Raw genomic sequence first — 23582 nt, forward strand, 5'->3', positions numbered from 1 at the left:
TTTCACCAGAGATCATTCTCCAGAACATTTAAATTTCTTCAGTCAGTTGAAACATGATTAAGATGTCTTAATCTAACACAAATACATTTTGTTATGGTTTATTACCACCACACCAAGTAAAGCAGGTGCTGGTCAAAGATGAAGCAAGCTTAAGTAACCACAGTGCTAACAGAGTAGGCACTCAATAAACATCTGGGAGGGAGAGAGAGAATCCAAGGGAAAGCAAAAGTCCCTTCCCCTCAAATACAATGGGTATTTCTGGGTTCCTAGTACTTTTGATCTGTATATCCATGGTTTGATGGGATCCCAAAACAATATATACCTCTTAACAGATAAAAATCCAAAAGGAGTGGGTGTGAGTAGAGAGAAGCAATGGTTTTTCATGACTCTTCCCCCACATTACCACAATAAAAATGCTCACTCTCTTCCTGATTTCCCTTTAGACTAATATTCAGGCAGATATATCAACCAAATGAGATTTTTAGAATTTGACTATAGGTATTGTGAAATACTAAATCTCTGACAGGAAGAGCAGTTTATATGATGTTTAACAACCAAATAGGTACTTATAAATTAAAATCTATTCGCCTAATGAACATATAAAACATGTTCAATCTCATTTATAATCAAGGAAATGTAAACAAAATGAGATGCTATTTATCACCAATGAGAATGGTAAATATTTAAAGACTGATAATATCTCCTGTTGTTGAAGGTAGGAGGTAAAGGGTGCTCAGATAAACTACTGGAAGGGACATACATCGGCAGTCTTTCTAGAGAGCAATTTAGTAGTACCTATCAAAAGCCAGATTACGCTTCAGAGTATATATACAAAGAAGACTATTCTTTACGACATCTGTAATAGCAAAAAAGAAGAATGGAAATTGCTGTTAGAACCTTCAAAAGAGAAATGGAAAAGTAAGTTATGCTATAAACATGCCACAGAATACTATGCAATTTGAAAAAGTGAGAAATAGTTTAATGTAGTGTTCATAATAGATTGTTAAATGAGAAAATCAAGTTGCCAAACATGATATACATGATATACACAATGTTCCTTTTGGAAACCAATACATAAACTGTTAAATGATTTCTCTTGAGAATTAGTATTGGTGGACAATAGGAGTCCATTTTATATTTATTTTAAAAATTTAAGCAGTGAAAAAGAGAAAGAAAACTCCATGTATTTTTGTGTTTGTTTTTTAAGTAATACAAAGATGATTATTCTTCTCAAATCATAAATCAGTGACTGGCTTTACACAGTTGATTTTTCAGTAGTACTGTTAATATATTTAAATGTCTTAAAGATTTGATTAAGTAAATGATTTTCTCAGTCAAAACCCATTTTAGTTGATTCACATGCTTGGTTAAATTGAAATGACAAACATATCAATAATATTTGCAAGGGAAAAATAGAACATGCTATTATAAGTATACCTCAGAGAAAATCCACTTGGGGTTTTTTACATTTGGTTCATCATTTGTCAACAGCAACAATTATTTTAAGAACTCTAGCCTGTTTCTAACCAATCTCCTCTCTTTATTAGGCTACCAGTTAAAATGTTATTGTTATCATATTAAGCTGAAGCCACTGTGAATAAATATTCATCTCTCTCTTAGCATGCTGGATCTAAACAACATTTTCAAACACATGAACCACTTTTTGGTTCACTTTTACTGAACCACTCAGGAAAATATAGTTACACCAAAAACGTTAATAGAAAGATGAATAAAATCAAGTCAAATTTCTATAAAAACTGTGTGGAATTTAGCCAGTTGCACTGACCCTTCAAGTACAAGGTTCATTTAAAAGTCGGCCCTACTATCAACAATGACATTTATAGGATTAAATTAAGCCTTCCAATTTTCAAAAAAGTGAATATGATTTATGTGCACATAAGTGTGTGAGATTTCTGTACTTTGAACACATTTCATTAAAACAAGAATCCTCAGGTTATGAGATGATTACTTTCCTTTAAAAAGAAACGACAAGGGCTTCCCTGGTGGCGCAGTGGTTGTGAGTCCGCCTGCCAATGCAGGGGACACAGGTTCGTGCCCCGGTCCAGGAAGATCCCACATGCCGCGGAGCGGCTGGGTCCGTAAGCCATGGCCGCTGAGCCTGTGCTCCACAACGGGAGAGGCCACAACAGTGAGAGGCCCGCGTACCGCAAAAAAAAAAAAAAAAAAGAAAGAAACGACAACAAAGAAATTTTGTATTAACCTAAAACTTTAGATATCAAAGATTTTCCCTCAATTCCCTTAAATTAAGTAGGAAAAAGGGGTTTTCATGAAGGAGGAGAATCCCATATCAGTTAAATTTCTGGGATTTCAAATAAAAACACCTTTGTATGTAATGTGAATTCTGAATAATATGATAAGAAACATGAGTAAGTGGTCAAGTTTTCATCCATACTTGATGTAGCACTAGCCTTGGTGCTACATCCAACAATTTGCACAACCAAATTTTATAGAATTCAATCTCCCTCTTATCTTCTAATATTCTTTCCTCTCCAATCTCATCCTACTCTGTAACATTTATAGAAAGTATTGATAGGGAAATTACAAAGGCAACATTGTGACAATGTCCATAAGTAAATTATAAATTAATTTTAACCTCCATCTATCAAGAAGTTTAAGACATGAAATCAGGCAATGGAGTATCACATTAGTTGGCATTCAGGAGAATTTGGCGGATTGGGAAACATGAAGAATTCATCACACTGAAGTTAGAAAAATGAAGGAAAGCTGCATGCATATTGGAATGACATGAAAATAGTACTAATTAGAAAGACTAGGGATAAGTTTCTACAGGAGTACTGGTTAATTCAAAACTAATTTTCTAACTTGTGAAATAAATATTTTAAACAAATTAGGAAAAAATAAAGAAAAGTGAACATGATCAATTAATGCTCGAAAGCGTATCTTTACATTAATAATGTTCCAGATAATGTAAATAGTATATCTACAAAGTACTAAATGAACCAAATTTGACACCAGCATGAAAACAAAAATACCAAAAGAAAAAAAAAAGGAACACCAAAAGAAAATCAAACCTATAAAAGTTTAAAAACCAAATAGGAGCATTTTAAAATAAACATTTATTTAATTAACTCTTTTCTAAAAGCATACAATACAAAAAGAAACAATAAATAAAAACATACAATATAAAAACCCACAACTCATATTTACTATAGTCACAATCTTATACTTACTATAAGGTTACAGTTTAAGTTTCATGCAATATATTTATATTTTAAAATCTTTTGGATAAAATGTCTTAAAGTCTGATTTTCTTACCAAAGATTCTGCACTGCACTAACCTTGAAGAGCAATCTTCCCTGGATCAATATGAAAAAATATTTTTATGATCTTAAGGTGTACTTTTTCATTAGATTATCCATTTATGACAGTTTGAATTAAATAAAACATTTTGGACTTGCCAAAACAATCAACAGCACAATTGTACCTTGAATATTAACAAACTGTTCAGGCACACTTAAGTAACTAAATGAGAGGAAGGGTGCTTGCCATCACACCCATGTGATAAAACACTAACTCTAGCATGCTTTTCTTTTTCTTCTTGCTACTTCTCGTATTCCCTTTCAAATATATTTTCTATTAAGAACAAAATCAATTCATGAAATTTGAGTTGCTCTACCTAAGGTCATTTCAAAATGGAAAAGAAAAATTATTTTTTAGATACTTTCCACTAGAAATACACTAAAACTTTACTGTAACACACTATACGTAGTAAAAGTTTTATAAGAACAGTTTATTTTCAAGCACTAATAAAAAGGGCATTTATTATGTAATAAAATGTAACCAGCAAAAAGTAACATCAACTATAATGTGGCCCCATGTTTTGTACCCAAAGGACAGTACAGTTATAACAGAACATTCCATAGTTTCAAAAATTACATAAAGCATACTTAAAGCTATTCATAAATATGCTGTGACTGTCAGGGATGGCCAATTTTTCTGTAAAGGGCCAAATTGTAAATATTTTCGACTCTCACATGTTCTTATCTTTCTTATTTCTTTTATTTGTGGGAGAGGAGGGCTGGGGAAGACTGTATAAAAATATAAAAACCATTCTTGGCACAGAAGCCATACAAGAAAGAACAAGTTGTGGGCCAGATTTGCCAGTAGGCTATAGTCTGCCAACCCTAGGACCCTTCCCTTTCAAAGTAGCTATTCATTCCTATTTGCTTCAAAATATTAAAGATGAAAGAATTTTTAAATGCCCAAACTACATTTTCCAAAGGAATTAATTTCATTAAAAGTAAGGGTATACCTATAGTAATATAAAAGACTAGACTATCTATTTTACAATTTAAATGTAAATCATTCCCATACACGTTGAACATGTTAGAATCAGAGTTCCATCTGCCAAATTCAAGAATCTTATCACTTAAAAAAATAAAACTCTAGATCCCAGTGAATTTTCCACAAGTTAAAGACAGTATAATAAACTTTCCAGGCAAAAAAAAATACTGTGGGAAATGAATTAAAATATATTCTTTGTCAACTGAAAGGTCAATTACTCTTTAAAACTGCATGAGAACTTTTGTCGTTTTGGGGGAGGGCGGGTGAGGGGTAAAAGACATGCAACCTAGAAACATGAGAATGTAGTTTACTTTCCACTGAATGCTTACAGATATTCATCCTTGGAGGTACTGTATTTTAAAATATAAATATTACTACATGATTGAGGTGGAATAAGATTAGACTTTAACAGACTGTACTCATGAATTAAACACTACAATTTTGTATTTTAGATTTCTAAATGAAATACAAATCACAGGGGAGGAAATTAAATGCTTGAGTTCAGCTGATACGGGACCCAATCATACTCAATCATCCATTGGTTAGATCTCAGTGTTTTCTGAAACACCACCGGTTATTTGCAGGGGAAAAGGTCAAAAGCCCAAACAATACTCCTAATCTCACAGCACTTAGGATCTAAGCCACATATTTGGCACTTGATTATACTTAGGTCAAATGCAATACACACTGTGATGTGGCATACTATTACTTAATTCCTGCAATGATTTAAAATGCTTATTCCCACCTAAAATGTAAGTAACCTTAAAGGAATTTTTGTCACTCTCAGTACCAAGCATAATGCTAAAATATGTAGGTACACAAATATTTCTTAAATAAATGAATGAAATTAATTAATATACAAATATGCTCTCTTCCAGGATGAACTAACCCAGCACTAAGCCTTTAAATATGGTAATTAAAGACAGGTATGACTCAGTCACCTTTTCCCGTCAATTATTTCTCTAAAATCGGTTATTTTTTATTTCCAGGACCAGCACCCTAGTTCAAGCTTTATCTCCTCAAAGTAGACGTATATATCATGGATTCTTCACTATTCTAAACTGCATTTTACATAATATACTGCCAGCTTAATCTCCCTAACACAAACCTTTGCTCATGTCATGCCTGAGCTCAAAATCCCTCTAAGATTCTCCACTGCTTTACACAAAGTCTGTGCTGTTCAGTGTTTCTAGGGAGTTTCTCCAAGGCCTGCTCTCAACCTGCCTCTCCAACCTTACATTCACTGTCTCCTAGGCATACTGAAGATTCTGTTCATGTCTGTTCTTTTTGTTTTCACATATATCAAAATGCTATGCTTCTTACTTTCTACTCTTGCAAATCCCACTAACTCTTTCAAACTTTCCCAGACTTGGTCATTTGAAAATGAATTGAAACTAGCATTTACCGGAGACCCACTGCATGGAACTCTCTGACAGACCCACAAAGATGAGTAAGAATTGAGCTTCTCAGAGGAATTTACAGTTGCTAGGAGAGAGAAGACACATGTAACTATAATTTAATATGGAATATCATAAATGACACTAAAAACGTGTAAGTAGAATTACAGTGGAATTCTGTAGTCAGGGAACAAGAGATTACTTCTGACTGGGGATAAGTAGAGGTATCATGAGAAAAACATCATTTAAACTGATAGCTGAAACTTGGCTTCAAAAGGCAGAGATGGGAAGGACTTCACAAGTAATGGAAATAGCTCAATAAAAGACACTCGAAACCTACAACAATCAATGCTCTTATAATTCATTTGGAAATTCATCACGTACTGTTTTGAAGTTGTCTAGGTCATTTTTTGGTCTTTTTTATTTTTAGAATTTAATTTTTTTTCCAGTTGTATTGAGATATAAATGACATACAGTACTGTATAAGTTTAGGTGTCCAGTATCTAGGTCATTTTTTGTTTAGCTAATACTGCATATATTTATACCCTTGGTAGGGCCTGGTCTAATAGGACAGATGAGATATAAACTTGTAAAATAAGGGGAGTAACAGTAGTTATCTTGCATGGTTATAGTAATAAGTGAGGTAACATGTATGCAAAGGTGGCTACTACATAACAGATGCTTGAAAAAGGATAGTTTCCTTCATCTCTGGTACCTAACTCTTTGTTACAGGCAGTTCTAAAATGACCCCTAAGATTCCTGCCTCCTGGTATAAACACCCTATAAAGTCCCTACACTTGAGTGTGGGTGGGACATATGAATATGATAGAGGTCATGGCTGTGATCACATTGTGTTACATGGCAAAGGTGAAGGGATGCTGCAGATATAAAGTCCTTAACCACTTTGGCTTTAAGTTAATCAAAGGGAGTCTATTCCAGATGAGCCTGACCTAATCAGGTAAACCCTTAAAAGAGGCCTGAGCCTTCCCTTAGAGAGATTCTCCTGCTGGCCTTGAAGCAAGTCCCCATGAGTGCTACAACTGCAAAGAAATGAATTCTGTGAGCTATGAAGGGAACCCCAAGTCTTAGATGAGACTGAAGCCCCAACCGAAACTTTGATTGCAGCTTCATGAGACCATGAACAGAGGACCCAGCTAAGCCATGCCCAGACTCTCGATCCATGGAAACTGTGAGATAATAAATGTGTGTTACTTTAAGGTGCTAAATTTTTTTGTAACTTGTTATGGAGCAATATAAAGCTAATTAATACACTCTCTCCCTCTACTTTCTCTCAAACACCTTCCTTTATCAAATGTATTTTTTAATCATTTTAATTTGTTGAAACAGATAATGTAAAAATGCAAGAATGAAACAACAATATTATAAAGTCCTTTCTTCCCTCTTACTCTCTCTCTTACACATGTGTGCGTGTGCACACACACACACCTTTTTTATAAATATAGAAAGTATCTGATTGGAAAAGAAACAGTATCTAGCCTACGAATATTATTTTATTGGAACATATTTCCTCATCTGTAAAATGATATAATAATAGTATTGACATTATAGGGTTGATAAGAGGATTAAATGAATTAAAGTTGGTAGGCAATTTAAATCCTTGTTACTCAAAGTCTGGTGTGACCAAGAGCAATGGCATCTGGTAGAAGATTTTTTTTTTTTTAATAAGACTTCATTTTAACAAGATCTCCAGGTAATACATGTGCACATTTAAAGTTTAAGAAGCACTTCATTAATGAGCACTTATCACTCATGTAAGTGCAATATGATCATTATATTTCTTAAAAAACTCATTTCTTTTCTATACTCTCTATCTTCTTTTCATTTGAATATAAAGAAATTTTATTTGCAAACTGATTTCTATAGTAAAAGCTGTTTGTGATTATCTTTTCTCTAATCAGACTATGAATTAAGAAATTAAAAAAAATAAACCTCTAGTTGAGTTTGAGACTATTTTGCTCTCTATTCACAATGAGTTAGAAGTAGTATTAGACAGCTAACGGTCACTCAGATCAAGGGGAAAAATTTTTTTTTCTAGATAGCATTTAACCAATCCAAATACAAAATCAAAACTGCAGATTACACAAAACATAAAAAGTACAACCAAGTGTGAAGCTTGCCTAATATTACTGTGAATCTGGTCTTTTACAATTACTTGGGCATGTGTCTTAAAGGAAATCACACTGTATTTGCCAACCACTGCCTTCTTGTAACTTTATCCATTTTACAAGTAACTAAATACAATTCTGAGGTCAACAAACAGAAAGCCAGTTTGAAATCCAAAGGAAGCAATACCAAGTGCACTTCAAGTTTCAAAAGCAGGAGCAATTCAGAACTTGTGGGAGTATATAAACGTGACAAGGTAGTTTAAAGGCAATCCCTATAGGGCTTCCCTGGTAGCACAGTGGTTACGAATCTGCCTGCCAAGGCAGGGGACACAGGTTTGAGCCCTGGTCCGGGAGGATCCCACATGCTGCAGAGCAGCTAAGTCCGTGGGCCACAACTACTGAGCCTGTGCTCTAGAGCCTGTGAGCCACAACTACTGAGCCTGCTTGCCTATAGCTCGTGCTCCTCAACAAGAGAAGCCACCACAGTGAGAAGCCACCGCAATGAGAAGCCCCTGCTCGCTGCAACTAAAGAAAGCCTGCACACACCAACAAATACCCAACGCAGCCAAAAATAAAATAAATTTAAAAATAATAATAATAGTCCCTATAATGTTGCATTGGTGGACTTAACTTTCTGCTAAGATTCCTTGCATTCAAATTAATACCCTTTAACACACTTCACTTTTTGAACAGCATTTGAAAAATATGCAAAGGTACCTTAATTCATTTTATTTTAGATCTTTCCCAGGAAATTAAGAGCAACTTTAGTCCTTTTAAATCTGCATCCCTTCTTAGTTAAATTACAGGCTAAGGTAAGACAATTTAGAGTGACTTGAACTTCCACTTTTGCTTTGACAGGCAAATTGCTGAAAATAATTAAATAAAAGAATACTCCAATTCCCCCCAGCAGGAACACATTTCTATGCCACCTCCAGTTCTAACTTTTGATATTTGCGTTGACAGAAATGTCAATTACAGAACTAATAATAAAGTGTATTGAAAATGTATGAAGTGTCTGATCTATAAAAGAAGAGAAACTATTACTTCCTACTCTGTGATTTTTGTAGCTTTTTTAATACAGGTGATGGCTAATAGATTTTCAAAAGACAAGGTGACATCTCAAACAGTGAAAAACTGTTAAGAACAGAAGTGAAAAATTTTTAGGGAAAAACAGAAATCTGATGACTTGTTCTTATTCAGACCATATATAAGAATGAGAAATTGAAATTTTTATGGATGTTTTTCATATTTTCAATTGCAATTCCATAAATGTTACCTCTTTTTTTCTAGTCTTTCTCAGTATGAAATCATATGAAACAATGTAAAAGGAAAAATATTTATTCATTTATTACTATAATTTTATTATAATAAATATATTTATTATTTATTCCTTCATTTATTATTTTTCATATTGTTTACTGAATCTCATTGAGAAGGTGGCATTTGAGGAAAGATTAGAAAGAGAGGAAGGAGAGACCCATGTGGCAATCTAGGAAACAAGGAGTTCCAGCCAGAGGGTACAGCAAGTCCAACAGCTCAGAGGCAGAGTACACCTGGTGTGTTTGAAGAATAGCAAAGGACAAGGGTGGAATTTGTGGGGCAGAAAGTAACAGGAAATGAGGTCAGAAAGGTTAAAAGCAGAGAGCAAAATCACAGACAGGGGCCTCCCTGGTGGCGCAAGTAGTTGAGAGTCCGCCTGCCGATGCAGGGGATACGGGTTCGTGCCCCGGTCTGGGAGGATCCCATATGCCGCGGAGCGGCTGGGCCCGTGAGCCATGGCCGCTGAGCCTGCGCATCCGGAGCCTGCGCGTCCGGAGCCTGTGCTCCGCGACGGGGGAGGCCACAACAGTGAGAGGCCCGCATACCACAAAAAAAAAAAAAAAAATCACAGACAGCCTTGTAAACTATGGTAAAGAACTTTGGCAAGTGAAATGAAAAGCCAACCGAGGATTTTTAGAATAGAAGAAATGTGATCTGAGAGATTTCAAAAGGATGACTATGGTGATATGGAATACAGACTAAGGGGTTGTGGACTAGGGTGGAAGGCAGCAGACCCGTTAGGAGGTACTGCAATAATCCAGTCAAGAAATGATAGGGACTGAGAGGTCAGATTCTGGATTCTAAGACTTGGAGCCTAGGAGTTGCCACTTGCTGACAGGGGAAGACTAAAGGCTTGGTTGTGGGAGAATCAGGCTTCACCCATATACTCCACCTGGAACACATCCTCTCCGTAGAAAGCAAAACCATCGTACGCGTGCAAGGCCTCACGTCCAGCATGGATCTGTGACTAGCTAGGAACCCCTCTGGTCTGAGTGTGTGCACAGCCTTGCATGTGTACACAGCCTCCCAGACCACCAGTGATATGTAGAATCTAATGAGGCCCATTCACCCCTTAAATCTCCTTATTAAAATTCTGGTCAATCTGTGGTTTTCCCCAACCAGAATTACAACCTCATGCTACTTAAAACATTGGTCTTCCCATTCTTTTGCCATAAAAAAATCACTATCGTTTCCAACAACGTTCTAGAAATATAGGGGTTTTCTATATTTGCTCCAAATCGAGTGAGTCCCTTCCACGGGTGAAAACAAAGCCACTAGTTTCACAGCTTGCCCCACCCTAGCAAAACCACTACGATAATAAGCCAGTGGTGGGAATGAGCAGAATGGGAGCAGCCTCAAGCACTAAAACACCAGACTGTTCTCACCCAAGGTTCAGTGGTTTTTCTTAAATAATGCTTCTCAATTTTTTATATAATTTGATCACTTTCTCAAGACCTTAACTGGCTGTTTTCTGACAATTTTATTGACATTTATGATTGCTTTTTGATGAGCAGATTTGCCAAGGTCCTCACCCAAGCCATTCTGCACTAAACACATTTTAACTGTAATTTGCCTGAGCAACCTACTAAAAAATGTCATAGAAAATATTTTTAAACATTTCTAAGTACGGAAATTGCCAGTATGCTAAAATCACTATTTTCTTTTGACTGTTAACATGCCTTTGTTGAAGAGCTTACTCAGGTGACCTTAAGTAGAAAAAGCCTCTAAGCAGAGTAAATAGCATTTGCAAAGACACAGAAGCACGTCAGGGAACTGCATGCATTTTGTTAAGTGTTACGTTAAGTGTTGGGTGGGAAACTATTTTTAGCTCTCCCTTTCCTACTACAGATGAGCTCAAATCTCTTACACCCTAAAAATGCCCTTTGTTGGCCAGATGCAACACAATGTTTTTACTCCAATCTCTTTTCTCGTCTTCTCCATCAACCTTCTTGAAAGAACAGTTTGAACACTATTCAAACTTCTCCCCTTCCTCACCTCTAGCCAATCCTCAATCCACTACAATAAGGCTTTCTTCCCAACTTTACTAAAATTACCCTCAGAGGGGTTCAGTAATCTCTCAGATTTACCAAATCCAATTAACAATTTTTGGTCCTTATCATACTGAAACTCTTGTTCCATTTGTCAATACTGCACATCACTCCTTCCTTCTGAATCTCCACTCCTTAGTCTATTACTACATTGTCTTAGCTCCCCTCATATTGTTCTGATCATTTTTCTGCAGATAAGTCCTTTAGCTGCACTTATAGGATCTCTTAAACTCTACTTCTAACCCCCCCCAACATTTCTCCCAAGGAAATTTCAGCCATTATCACTGCTTCACACTGATGACTCTCAAACCTTTATCTCCAGTTGTAAAACTTCTCTCACAATTTAAGACTATTTCTAATAACTGAAAAGTAGTTCCACTTTAATGTTCCACAGTGAGTTCAAATTCATCAGCGTCTGGAACGGAATGAATCTTACCCTCACCACCAAACCGACTCTTCCCAGGTGTTCCCTATCTCATTTGTTGGTATCCACATCATCCAGTCACCTCAGCTACAAACCTAGATTGAATTTATGATTCTTTCTCCTCCCTTGTCTTCTGCTGCCCATGACATCCAATTAAGTTACAAGCCCCACTGCTTTAACCTCAGATATATTCTCAAATCTTTTACCCCTCATTCCTTACATTTTGAGGTAGTCATTTTGACACTGTGTCAAAAGAACTTTGTCAAAATGGCTATGTCAGAAATGAAGGTTGACAGCATAGCACAGGGAGATGGGCTTGGTGCTTTGTGACCACCTAGAGGGGTGGGAGAGGGAGGGTGGGAGAAACTAACACGGTATTGTGAAGCAATTATACTCCAATAAAGATCTATTAAAAAAAAAAGAAATGAAGCTTGAGCCCAATTTAGCTCTCTGCCAAGACTGGAAAATGATGGCCTATCCAATACGTCCTACATGATTTTAAGATCCTGGCAGTGAATGTTTCTAAATATTTTGCTGATCAATAACAAACACTGGGACCATTTGGTTTGCCATTTACTTCTAAATGTATCCGTTTTCTAGTAATGTTACTTTCCATAAGTAAATGGTTCTTCCCTTAAAGTACACATCTATACAACTTTCAGATCTCATCAACCCTAAAGTAATTTTCACTGGATCAAAAAATAGCTTTCCAAGACTTGAATGGCACTGAGTAATATGTCGGACAAAATGCATGGTAAATAAACTAATGGTGTGCTTCTGTGTCTGAAAGACTTCTTTTGAAGAGAATATTTTGGCTTCCAGTAGATTTTGTACAACCTGTCATTTAAAGAAGTATGTGTGGCTTCTAGCTGACATATTTAAAATTTTCTATATCTAAAGTTCTTTTTCTTTTTAATGCACCAGTTTGTCTGCATGCTTTAAATCACTCTTCAAAATGCTTTCACATAAAACAATGCTATTTGGAAAATAGGTCTCATGTTATATTTTCATATTATATTGCATTACATCCTTCTATCCAAAGTTCATGATTATAGACAGATGTAAAATATGATCTAGAAAATGTAAGATCTACAATATCTTGTCTGTAAAGGGAATACTAAAAACACTACCTTTTAAGCAATTAGAAGCAGAGTTACAATTCAGTGGTTTAAAGAAGAATACAGGCATGCCTCATTTTATTGGTCTTTGCTTTACTGCTCTTGGCACATATTGTGAACTTCACAAATTGAAGGTTAGTAGCAATCCTGGGTCCAGCAAGTCTATCAGCAGCATTTTTCCAATAACATTTGCTCACTTCAAGTCTCTGTGTCACATTTTGGTAATTCTCACAATATTTCAAACTTTTTCATTATTATTACATTTGTTATGGTGATCTGTGAACAATGATTTGATGTTACTATTGCAAAAAGATTACAACTTGCTGAAGGCTCAGATGATGGTTAGCATTTTTTAGCAAAAAAGTATTTTTTAATTAAGGTATGTATACTGTTTTTAGCTATAATGCTATTGCACACTTAATAGACTACAGTGTAGTATAAACATAACTTTTATATGCACTGGGAAACCAAAAAATTCATGTGGCTCACTTTATTATGATATTTGCTTTATTGCAGTGGTCTGGAACACAACCCACAATACCTCCAAGGTATGCCTGTACTTTGATTTTGTGTGTCATGAAAATTCATGCGCTTTAGGATAAGACTGCCATAGGTTTGAATTCTGTAGATTATACGTTTTTAGCCCTATGACCTCGAATAATTTATTTAAAAATTTTTAGTCTATATCCTCACATGTAATATAAAGATGATAATAGTCATTTCTCAGGACTGATGTGAGTAAAATATGAAACTAGGTCTATTAAATATCAAATACATTATATACACAAAGCAGATATTTAATCCATTTTAGTTAGTTATCCTTCTTTTAAGTTAGTGGATAGAAGTGGGGAATTTTTATTGACTAAACTAGAATAAAAGGCATAATTATGTGATACTAAATTGTATAATATATTTTTACTGAGTAGGGCTGAGTCATTCTATTATTTTTCTTCTTTCCCAATTCTAGCTCCATATGTTTTTTCATTTCTAAAGAAAATGGCATTTTTGCAAGACATTACCTGAAATCTTGTGTTCAAGTAACTTTCTGGTACATACTTGTCACACCTATTTATTCTTCTTCCTGAGCACACAGCTCAATTATATTCCCCAACCACCCCTGTGGTTCTTGTTTAGCAGAAAAGAATGTGCACAGCTTCCACATCTGGCCCAAAATTCTCCTTCATGTGATCTCTGGTCTTTTCCTCTTCATGTTGGCTGGGATAGAGATGACAACAGTGTTCCCGGAAGTCATATAAAATATAATGGAGTGGGCTCCCCTGGTGGCACAGTGGTTGAGAGTCCGCCTGCTGATGCAGGGGACACGGGTTCATGCCCCGGTCCGGGAAGATCCCACATGCCGTGGAGCGGCTGGGCCCGTGAGCCATGGCCACTGAGCCTGCGCTCCACGGCAGGAGAGGCCACAACAGTGAGAGGCCCACGTACGGCAAAAAAATTAATAATAATAATAATGGAGTCACACAATGGAAGTAAGGGCTGAACTCTGGGATCACTAGAATACTAAGAGAGTGAATGTTCTGTGACTCCACATAAAAGGACATAAAAGGCATTGTAACTTCCACCTTGGTTTCGGGGATTGCCATCTGGGGAAAGCTAACCATTATACCATAAGGACACCCAACCAGAACCATGGGGAGGCCTATGTGGAGAGGAAGTGAATTTTCTTGCCAACCGCCAGCATCATTTTGGCAGCTATGTGAATCAGCCCCTTGGAAGCTCCTCCAAGCTTTCAGCCCCACCCAATGAAGTCTTCAGATAACTATATCCCCCAGATAATATCTGACTCTTCCTAAGAAACTCTTAGCCAGAATTGACCAGAGAAGCCTAATTCCTGACCCACAGAAACCATGAGATAATGAACGTTTTTTAAGTAAAAAAAAAAATTACTTCCAACCACATGTAAAAATTTAAATAGATCACAGACAAATCATTAAGGAAAAAAACTGACAAGGAATTCCCTGGCGGTCCAGTGGTTAGGACTCCATGCTTCCACTGCAGGGGGCCCATGTTCGATCCCAGGTCAGGGAACTAAGATACCTCAAGCTGCACGGCACAGCCAAAAAAAAAAAAAAAAAAGCCAAATTAAACTTCACAAAAATTAAACTTTTGTTTCTCAAAAGACAATGTTCATTTCTTTTTATGGCTGAGTAATATTCCATTGTATATATGTGCCACATCTTCTTTATCCATTCATCTGTCGATGGACACTTAGGTTGCTTCCATGTCCTGGCTATTGTAAATAGAGCTGCAGTGAACATCGCAGTACATGACTCTTTTTGAGTTACGGTTTTCTCAGGGTATATGCCCAGTAGTGGGATTGCTGGGAGTGAGGTGGATGAACCTAGAGTCTGTCATACAGAGTGAAGTAAGTCAGAATGAGAAAAACAAATACCATATGCTAACACATATATATGGAACCCCCCCACCAAAAAAAAGTGGTTATGAAGAACCTAGGGGCAGGACGGGAATAAAGACGCAGACATAGAGAATGGACTTGAGGACACAGGGAGTGGGGAAGGGTAAGCTGGGATGAAGTGAGAGAGTGGCATGGACTTATACATACTACCAAATGTAAAACAGATAGCTAGTGGGAAGCAGCCGCACAGCATAGGGAGATCAGCTCGGTGCTTTGTGACCACCTAGAGGGGTGGGATCAGGAGGATGGGAGGGAGGCACAAGAGGGAGGGGATATGGGGATATATGTATACGTATAGCTGATTCACTTTGTTATAAAGCAGAAATAACACACCATTGTAAAGCAAGTATATTCCAATAAAGATGTTAAAAAAAAGATATTGTTCAGAAAATGAAAAGGCAAACTACAGAGAGGGGGAAAATATTTGCAAAACATATCCGATAAAGGACATTTGCCAACATATATAAAGAAATCTTAAAAATCAACAAGGAGACAAATAACCCAATTTTAAAATGGGCAACAGATTTGAATAGAGTCTTGACCAAGAAGATAAACAGATGGCAAATACCATAGAAAAAGATGCACGACAGCATTAGTCATTAGAGAAATTCAACTTAATATCACAAGATATGATTATACACCCTCTAGAATGGCTAAAATTTTAAAAACTGACAATGCTGAATGTTGATAAGGATACAAAGCAACTGACTCATCAGGAAGGAAAATGGCACAGCTACTTTGAAAAACAGCTCAGTTGTTTCCTACAAAGTTATCAACATACACTTACTGTAAGACATAGCCATTCCACTCCTAGGTGTTTACCCAAGAGAAATGAAAGCACATATTCACTAAAGACTCATACTCAAATGTTCATAGCAGCTCTATTCCTAATAGCCAATAGCTAAAAACAACTAAAAGGTGCATTAACTGGTGAAGAGATAGATAAACAAATCGTGGCATATCTTTACAACAGATTACTAGTAATAATAAAAAGGAACCACCTATTGATACAACATATATAAATCTCAAAAGTATTACGCTATGTGAAAGATGCTATATATCAATACAAAAGTCTGTACTATATGATTCATTTTATATGAAATTGTAGAAAAGGCAAAACATGGTGACAGAACACAGAGCAGTGATTGACAAAGACCACAAGTGAGGGGGAAAGATGGACTGTAAAGGGGCATGAGGGAAATTTGGCTGGGGGGAGGGTGGAGTGAGGGGTGGTTAATGGAAATGTTTTATATCATGATTCTTGCGGTAGTTATACAGATGTATATCCATTTGCCAAAATTTGATGAACCATACACTTAAAACATGTACATTCTACTGTATGTAATTTATACCTTCATAAATTTTTTAAATGAAACAGAATAATGTCTAGCATACTAAGCACTCAACAAATATTAACTAAAAATAACTTATTTTTATGGCAATCAAAGAAAGGAATGGTTTCATAGAGAGAAAGACTAAATTCTAAAATGCCCTTTTCAAAGATAACATAAATTAAGAAATTTTCTTTTAATAAACCCTACCCTGTAAGCAGATAATATAAAGGTTAAAAGTAAAGATCTGTCATTTAGTTCTAATTTCTATAAAAAGAACTGAGCACAGAGCCAAATGAAGTGTGACTCTCGTGAGGTTGGTTAGCATCTCTCAGCAGCATTCAAGTAGTAAACAGAGCAGATACCAGCTAGTATTTCAAAAAAGTGAATGGTAAGTGAAAAGGCAACAACAAAAAACAAGTCAGAACTGAATAATGTCAAATGAGGAGTAGGACATGACATATCACTGAAATTCTAAAAACACTTGAGGGAATTTGAAATTTCTCATTAAACACTTCAAAAATACTTAAAATAGGGAGCAAGACAACAAAGTTAGGCTGTCAAATTTAAATAGTTGCATAAGTGGGACTGGGGAGTATTCAACCAAGGAACCAAATAGACCAAATTCTCTTCTGCATCTAGTAGAATCTAGTCTAAGAGTAGCAGAGACTACAGAGAATCACCACTCCTCCCTTTATCCCTCCCATAGGCATGCGCGCACACATACACACACAAACACACACACACACACCACACATCGTTGAGGATTATAAGTAAAGCAGCTATGTAAAGAAAGGGAACTGAATAAATTTCACTTCTTACCCTCTTCTGCTTCATCCTCCTGGGGTGACAACGGGCCCCCTCCACTAGTAGGAGTGATTGGTTCCTCCTTCTCAGACTCTCGCTGTAGACTCACCACCTCATATATTGCATCTCCAGCATTGGTATGGCCTTTTCCCTCAGACTGAGAAAGATATAAACACGTTTCAACATTAGAAATTTGAAAGAGGGACTTCCCTGGTGGTCCAGTGGTTAAGACTCCACGCTCCCAATGCAAGGGGCCCAGGTTCAATCCCTGGTTAGGGAACAAGATCCCATATGCTGCAAGTAAGACCCAGCGCAGCCAAATAAACAAATTTTTTTTTAAAAAAAAGGGAATTTGAAGAAAACATTGAAAGATAGTATATTTCAGTGGTCCTTAAAAAGAGCTAAAATGAGGAGCAGCATGTCATGTTTGATCTACAGCATGTGTGAAGTTGAAAAAATTTTTTAAAGTATATTGTTCTTCACATAATATTCTAAATGTATGGTTATTTTAGTATTATTTTAACCAATACAATGAAACCTACTAACCACTTTGAGAAAACCCGATTTCTTTTATCAGAAAAACCTGAGACAGCACAGATTCCAGGGCAGACAGATAAGCAAGTGATGCTGGATTCTCAGGACTGACTACCTTGCTCTGAGGTAAAGAGATACCAGCTATATCCATCAGCTAATTCATGGAAGTAGATACTTATCACCTTATAAATGGTTTATATTCTAAATGGCCTTTGATTAAGGAGGAAAAATTAAGGCAGCAGGCAATTAACCAACCTAGCACAGCCTACAAAGCCCTAGATAAATTGGACCTTGCCTCTCTCTTAAGCCTCATCTCACACCCAAAGACTGTTACTACATTTCAGCCACTCTGGCCTTGTTTCAGCTCCGGGAACTTTAAATTCTTTCCCCACTCAAGGTCTTGGGACATCCTTTTCTCTCTGCCAATACAGCTCTTCCTCCTACTCTTTGTTAACTCCCATCAATCCTGGATACTTACCTCCTAATGTCACTTTACAAAGAAGCTAAACGAAGTTTCCATGTTTTTGATTCCCAGCATACCTTGTCCTTCTCCTTCACTGCACTTACTACAATATAACTACACATATTTCTTATTATTATATTTATTTCTTTAATGGCTATCTCATCCAGAAGAGAGGAAGCATTATATGCGCAAGGATTATGTTGACTTCCAATCAGAAGTAATACGGTACCTGACACATGGAAGGTACTCAACAAGTATCAGTGGAATGAATGACTAGACTAATGGTAAAACATGAATTTTAGAGTCAAATAGATCTGAGTCTGAACTCAAATTTCACTACTAATAAGAGTGTGCTCTTGGACAAAATAATTAACTTTGCTGAGTCACAGTATCTATATCAATAAAATGGAAATAAACCACCTTAAAATTATTAAGAAGATTAAATATAACAATACTTTGAACATAAACCAAAGTGCCTGGAACAAATTTATACTACTATTATTATTATTTCAATGTTTGTACCACCATACTAGACTCTAAAGAAAACAAAATAAGAATAATATAAATCTAACTTTACACCTAAAGGAACTAGAGAAAGAAGAACAAACAAAACTCAAAGTTAGTAGAAGGAAAGAAATCATAAAGAACAGAGCAGAAATAAATGAAATAGAAACAAAGAAAATAATAGCAAAGATCAATAAAACTAAAAGCTGGTTCTTTGAGAAGATAAACAAAATTGATAAACCATTAGCTAGACTCATCAAGAAAAAGAGGGAGAGGACTCAAATCAATAAAATTAGAAATGATAAAGGAGAAGTTACAACAGACAGTGCAGAAATACAAAGCATCCTAAGAAACTACTACAAGAAACTCTATGCCAATAAAATGGACAACCTGGAAGAAATGGACAAATTCTTAGAAAGGTATAACCTTCCAAGACTGAACCAGGAAGAAATAGAAAATGTGAACAGACCAGTCACAAGTAATGAAATTGAAATTGTGATTAAAAATCTTCAAACAAACAAAAGTCCAGGACCAGATGGCTTCACAGGTGAATTCTATCAAACATTAGAAGAAGAGCTAACACCCACCCTTCTCAAACTCTTCCAAACAATTGCAAAGAAAGGAACACTCCCAAACTCATTCTGTGAGGTCACCATTACCCTGATACCAAAACCAGACAAAGATACTACAAAAAAAGAAAATTACAGACCAATATCACTCATGAATATAGATGCAAAAATTCTCAAAACAATATTAGTAAACAGAATCCAACAATACATTAAAAGGATGATCAAGTGGGATTTATCCCAGGGATGCAAGGATTCCTCAATATATGCAAATCAATCAATGTGATACAAAATATTAACAAACTGAAGAAGAAAAACCATATGATCATCTCAATAGATGCAGAAAAAGCTCTTGACAAAATTCAACACCCATTTATGATAAAAACTCTCCAGAAAGCAGGCATAGAAGGAACCTACCTCAACATAATAAAGGCCATATATGACAAACCCACAGCAAACATCATTCTCAATGGTGAAAGACTGAAAGCATTACCTCTAAGATCAGGAACAAGACAAGGATGTCCACTCTCACCACTATTATTCAACATAGTTTTGGAAGTCCTAGACATGGCAATCCAAGAAGAAAAAGAAATAAAAGGAATACAAATTGGAAATGAAGAAGTAAAACTGTCACTGCAGATGACATTACTATACATAGAGAATCCTAAAGATGCTACCAGAAAACTACTAGAGCTAATCAATGAATTTGGTAAAGTTGCAGGATACAATATTAATGCACAGGAATCTCTTGTATTCCTATACACTAATGATGAAAAATCTGAAAGAGAAATTAAGGAAACACTCCCATTTACCATTGCAACAAAAAGAATAAAATACCTAGGAATAAACCTACCTAGGGAGACAAAAGACCTGTATGCAGAAAACTATAAGACACTGATGAAAGAAATTAAAAATGATACAAAGAGATGGAGAGATACACCATGTTCTTGGATTGGAAGAATCAATATTGTGAAAATGACTATACTACCCAAAGCAGTCTACAGATTCAATGCAATTCCTATCAAGATACCAATGGCATTTTTTACAGAACTAGACCATAAAATCTTAAAATTTGTAGGAAGACACAAAAGAGCCTGAACAGTCAAAGCAGTCTTGAGGGGAAAAAAAACGGAGCGGGAGGAATCAGACCCTCTGACTTCAGACTATACTACAAAGCTACAGTAATCAAGACAATATGGTACTGGCACAAAAACAGAAATATAGATCAATGGAACAGGATAGAAAGCCCAGAGATAAACCCACGCACCTATGGTTAACTAATCTATGACTAGGAGGCCTGGATATACAATGGAGAAAAGACAGCCTCTTCAATAAGTGGTGCTGGGAATACTGGACAGCTACATGTGAAAGAATGAAATTAGAACACTCCCTAACACCATACACAAAAATAAACTCAAAATGGATTAGAGACTGGACATTATAAAACTCTTAGAGGAAAACATAGGAAGAACACTCTTTGACGTAAATCACAGCAAGATCATTTTTGATCCACCTCCTAGAGTAATGGAAACAATAAATGGATTAATCTCCAAAATATATAAACAGCTCATGCAGCTCAATGTTAAAAAAAAACAAACAACCCAATCCAAAAATGGGCAGAAGACCTAAATAGACATTTCTCAAAAGAAGACATACAGATGGCCAAGAAGCACATGAAAAGCTGCTCAACATCACTAATTATTAGAGAAATGCAAATCAAAACTACAATGAGGTATCACCTCACACCAGTTAGAATGGGCATCATCAGAAAATCTACGAACAACAAATGCTGGAGAGGGTGTGGAGAAAAGGGAACCCTCTTGCACTGTTGGCGGGAATGTAAATTGATTGATACAGTCACTATGGAGAGCAGTATGGAGGTTCCTGAAAAACTAAAAATAGAACTACCATACGACCCAGCAATCCCACTACTGGGCACATACCCAGAGAAAACCATGATTCAGAAAGACACATGCACCCCAATGTTCACTGCAGCACTATTTACAATAGCCAGGTCATGGAAGCAACCTAAATGCCCATCGACAGACGAATGGATAAAGAAGATGTGGTACATATGCACAATGGAATATTACTCAGCCATAAAATGGAACGAAATTGGGTCATTTGTAGAGACATGGATGGATCTAGAGACTGTCATACAGAGTGAAGTAAGTCAGAAAGAGAAAAACAAATATTGTATATGAATGCATATATGTGGAATCTAGAAAAATGGTACAGATGAACCAGTCTGCAGGGCAGAAATAGAGACACAGATGTAGAGAACAAAGGTATGGACACCAAGGGGGGAAAGTGGTGGGGGTGAGGGGGTGGTGGTGGTGGTGGGATGAATTGGGAGATTGGGATTGACATGTGTACACTAATATGCATAAAACGGATAACTAATGAGAACCTGCTGTATAAAAAAAATAAATAAAATTCCAAAAATCAAAATATATATATATATAGGCATAGATAGAGAAATAATACCTCTAATATCTACCTGTACTATAATCCTTTTAAATTATAAAAATAAAACTACTTTAATTATTCACTGTTTTCAAGAATTACTTTTGAACCATAAATCAAATTTTGGGTGCATTTTGAAATCATTCAGCAAATAATAAAATGTAAAACTGTCTACTACATTAAACATAAAAAAAAAAGAAGAAGAAGACAGCCATGAAAAGTTAAGTGGTTAGGTTTAAACTAACCAAATTTTTATTGCATTTCTGCTATATTTAAGAAACAAAGACCTCAATCCCTAGAGCAACCATTAAAATAATTATGTAAAGAAATATAATAAAAATGAAATACTAACTGTTCAAATAATCCAAAAGATGACAGCAAAGGAGAAATAAAGAAATGTAAAATAAGAAACAAGTAGGAAATGAATAATAAAATGGTAAACTTAAATTTAAACATATCAATATTTATGTTAAATATAAACTGCCTAAACAATTAAAAAACAAAATTCTCAGATTATGTTTAAAAAAAGACAACTATTTTCTGTCTACAAAAAAACCCACTTTAAATATAGTGACATAGGCAAGTTGAAGGTAAAATGAGCTTAGAAGACATACCATGAAAACACTAATCAAAAGAAAGCTGAAGAGACTATATTAATAAAAGACAAAGCAGACTACCAAGTAAGAAAAAAAAATCACTGCGTATAAAGAAGGACACTGCACCATGTTAAAAGGATCAATTCAACAAGAACACATAAGAATCTTGTAAGTGTATGCACCTAACAACAGGCTTTCAAATATATGAAGCAAAAAATTCATAGAAATGAAAGGAGATGGACCAATTCACATTTATAATTGGAGACGTCAACATTCCTCTCACAGTAATGAAGTTTACAAAAATTCAGCAATGTTATAGAAAAACTGAACACCATCAACAGCAGGATCTAATATTTATATACCACTCCACCAAGTAACAGCAGAGTACACATTCTTTTCAAGTGCACATGGAACATTCACCAAAACAAGCCATTTCCTGGATTATAAAACAAACTTTAAGAAAATTTTTAAATGTGAAATAATATGTTTAGTGACCGTGATACAAGTAAACTGGAAATCAACAACAGAAATACATCTGAAAAATCCCCAAATACTTGGGAATAAAATAACACACTTCTAAATACTCCATGGATCTAAGCCAAAGAGGAAGGCTCAAATTAGAAAATATTTTGAACTGAACAAAAATGAAAATACAATAAATCAAAATTAGTGGGATACATCTAAACAGTGTACATAGGGAGATTTAGAGCTATAAATGCTTATAAGTATTTCAAGTGAGGCATCCAAAAATCAATAACCTAAACTTCCACCTTAAGAAACTAGGAAAAGAAGTGCAAAATAATCTAAAACTAGCAGAAGTGAGAAAATAAAGATAACAGCACAAATCAATAAAACTGGGGGCAGAAAAAATTAAAAATAAATGGAACCAAAAGGTAGTTCTTTACAAAGACCAATAAATTGATAAACCTCTAGCTAAATTCACAAAGCAAAAAAGAAAGAAGATACAAATTACCAATACCAGGAACAAAAGAGTGGATATCACTACAGACCCCATGACATCAAGTGGATAATAAATAAATACTGCAAATGGCCCTATGCATATTAATTGGACAACTTAGAAAAAATGCACCAAGTTTAAGGTATACAGCATAATGATCTGAT

At 35.7% G+C, this 23582-nt stretch overlaps 1 protein-coding gene across 4 annotated transcripts in view; it reads right to left on the reverse strand.

Annotated features, from left to right (window-relative positions):
• Positions 1–23582, reverse strand: part of RABGAP1L (RAB GTPase activating protein 1 like) — a 694034-nt gene that overhangs the window by 540211 nt on the left and 130241 nt on the right. For all 4 annotated transcript variants that reach the window (XM_060091226.1, XM_060091224.1, XM_060091223.1 and 1 more), the window contains one exon: positions 17347–17488. In XM_060091226.1, coding sequence (XP_059947209.1) covers positions 17347–17488 — 142 coding nt within the window. The remainder of the gene's footprint in view (positions 1–17346; positions 17489–23582) is intronic.

Source organism: Mesoplodon densirostris, chromosome 2 (genome assembly GCF_025265405.1).
Source record: "Mesoplodon densirostris isolate mMesDen1 chromosome 2, mMesDen1 primary haplotype, whole genome shotgun sequence".
Lineage (NCBI taxonomy): Eukaryota > Metazoa > Chordata > Mammalia > Artiodactyla > Ziphiidae > Mesoplodon > Mesoplodon densirostris.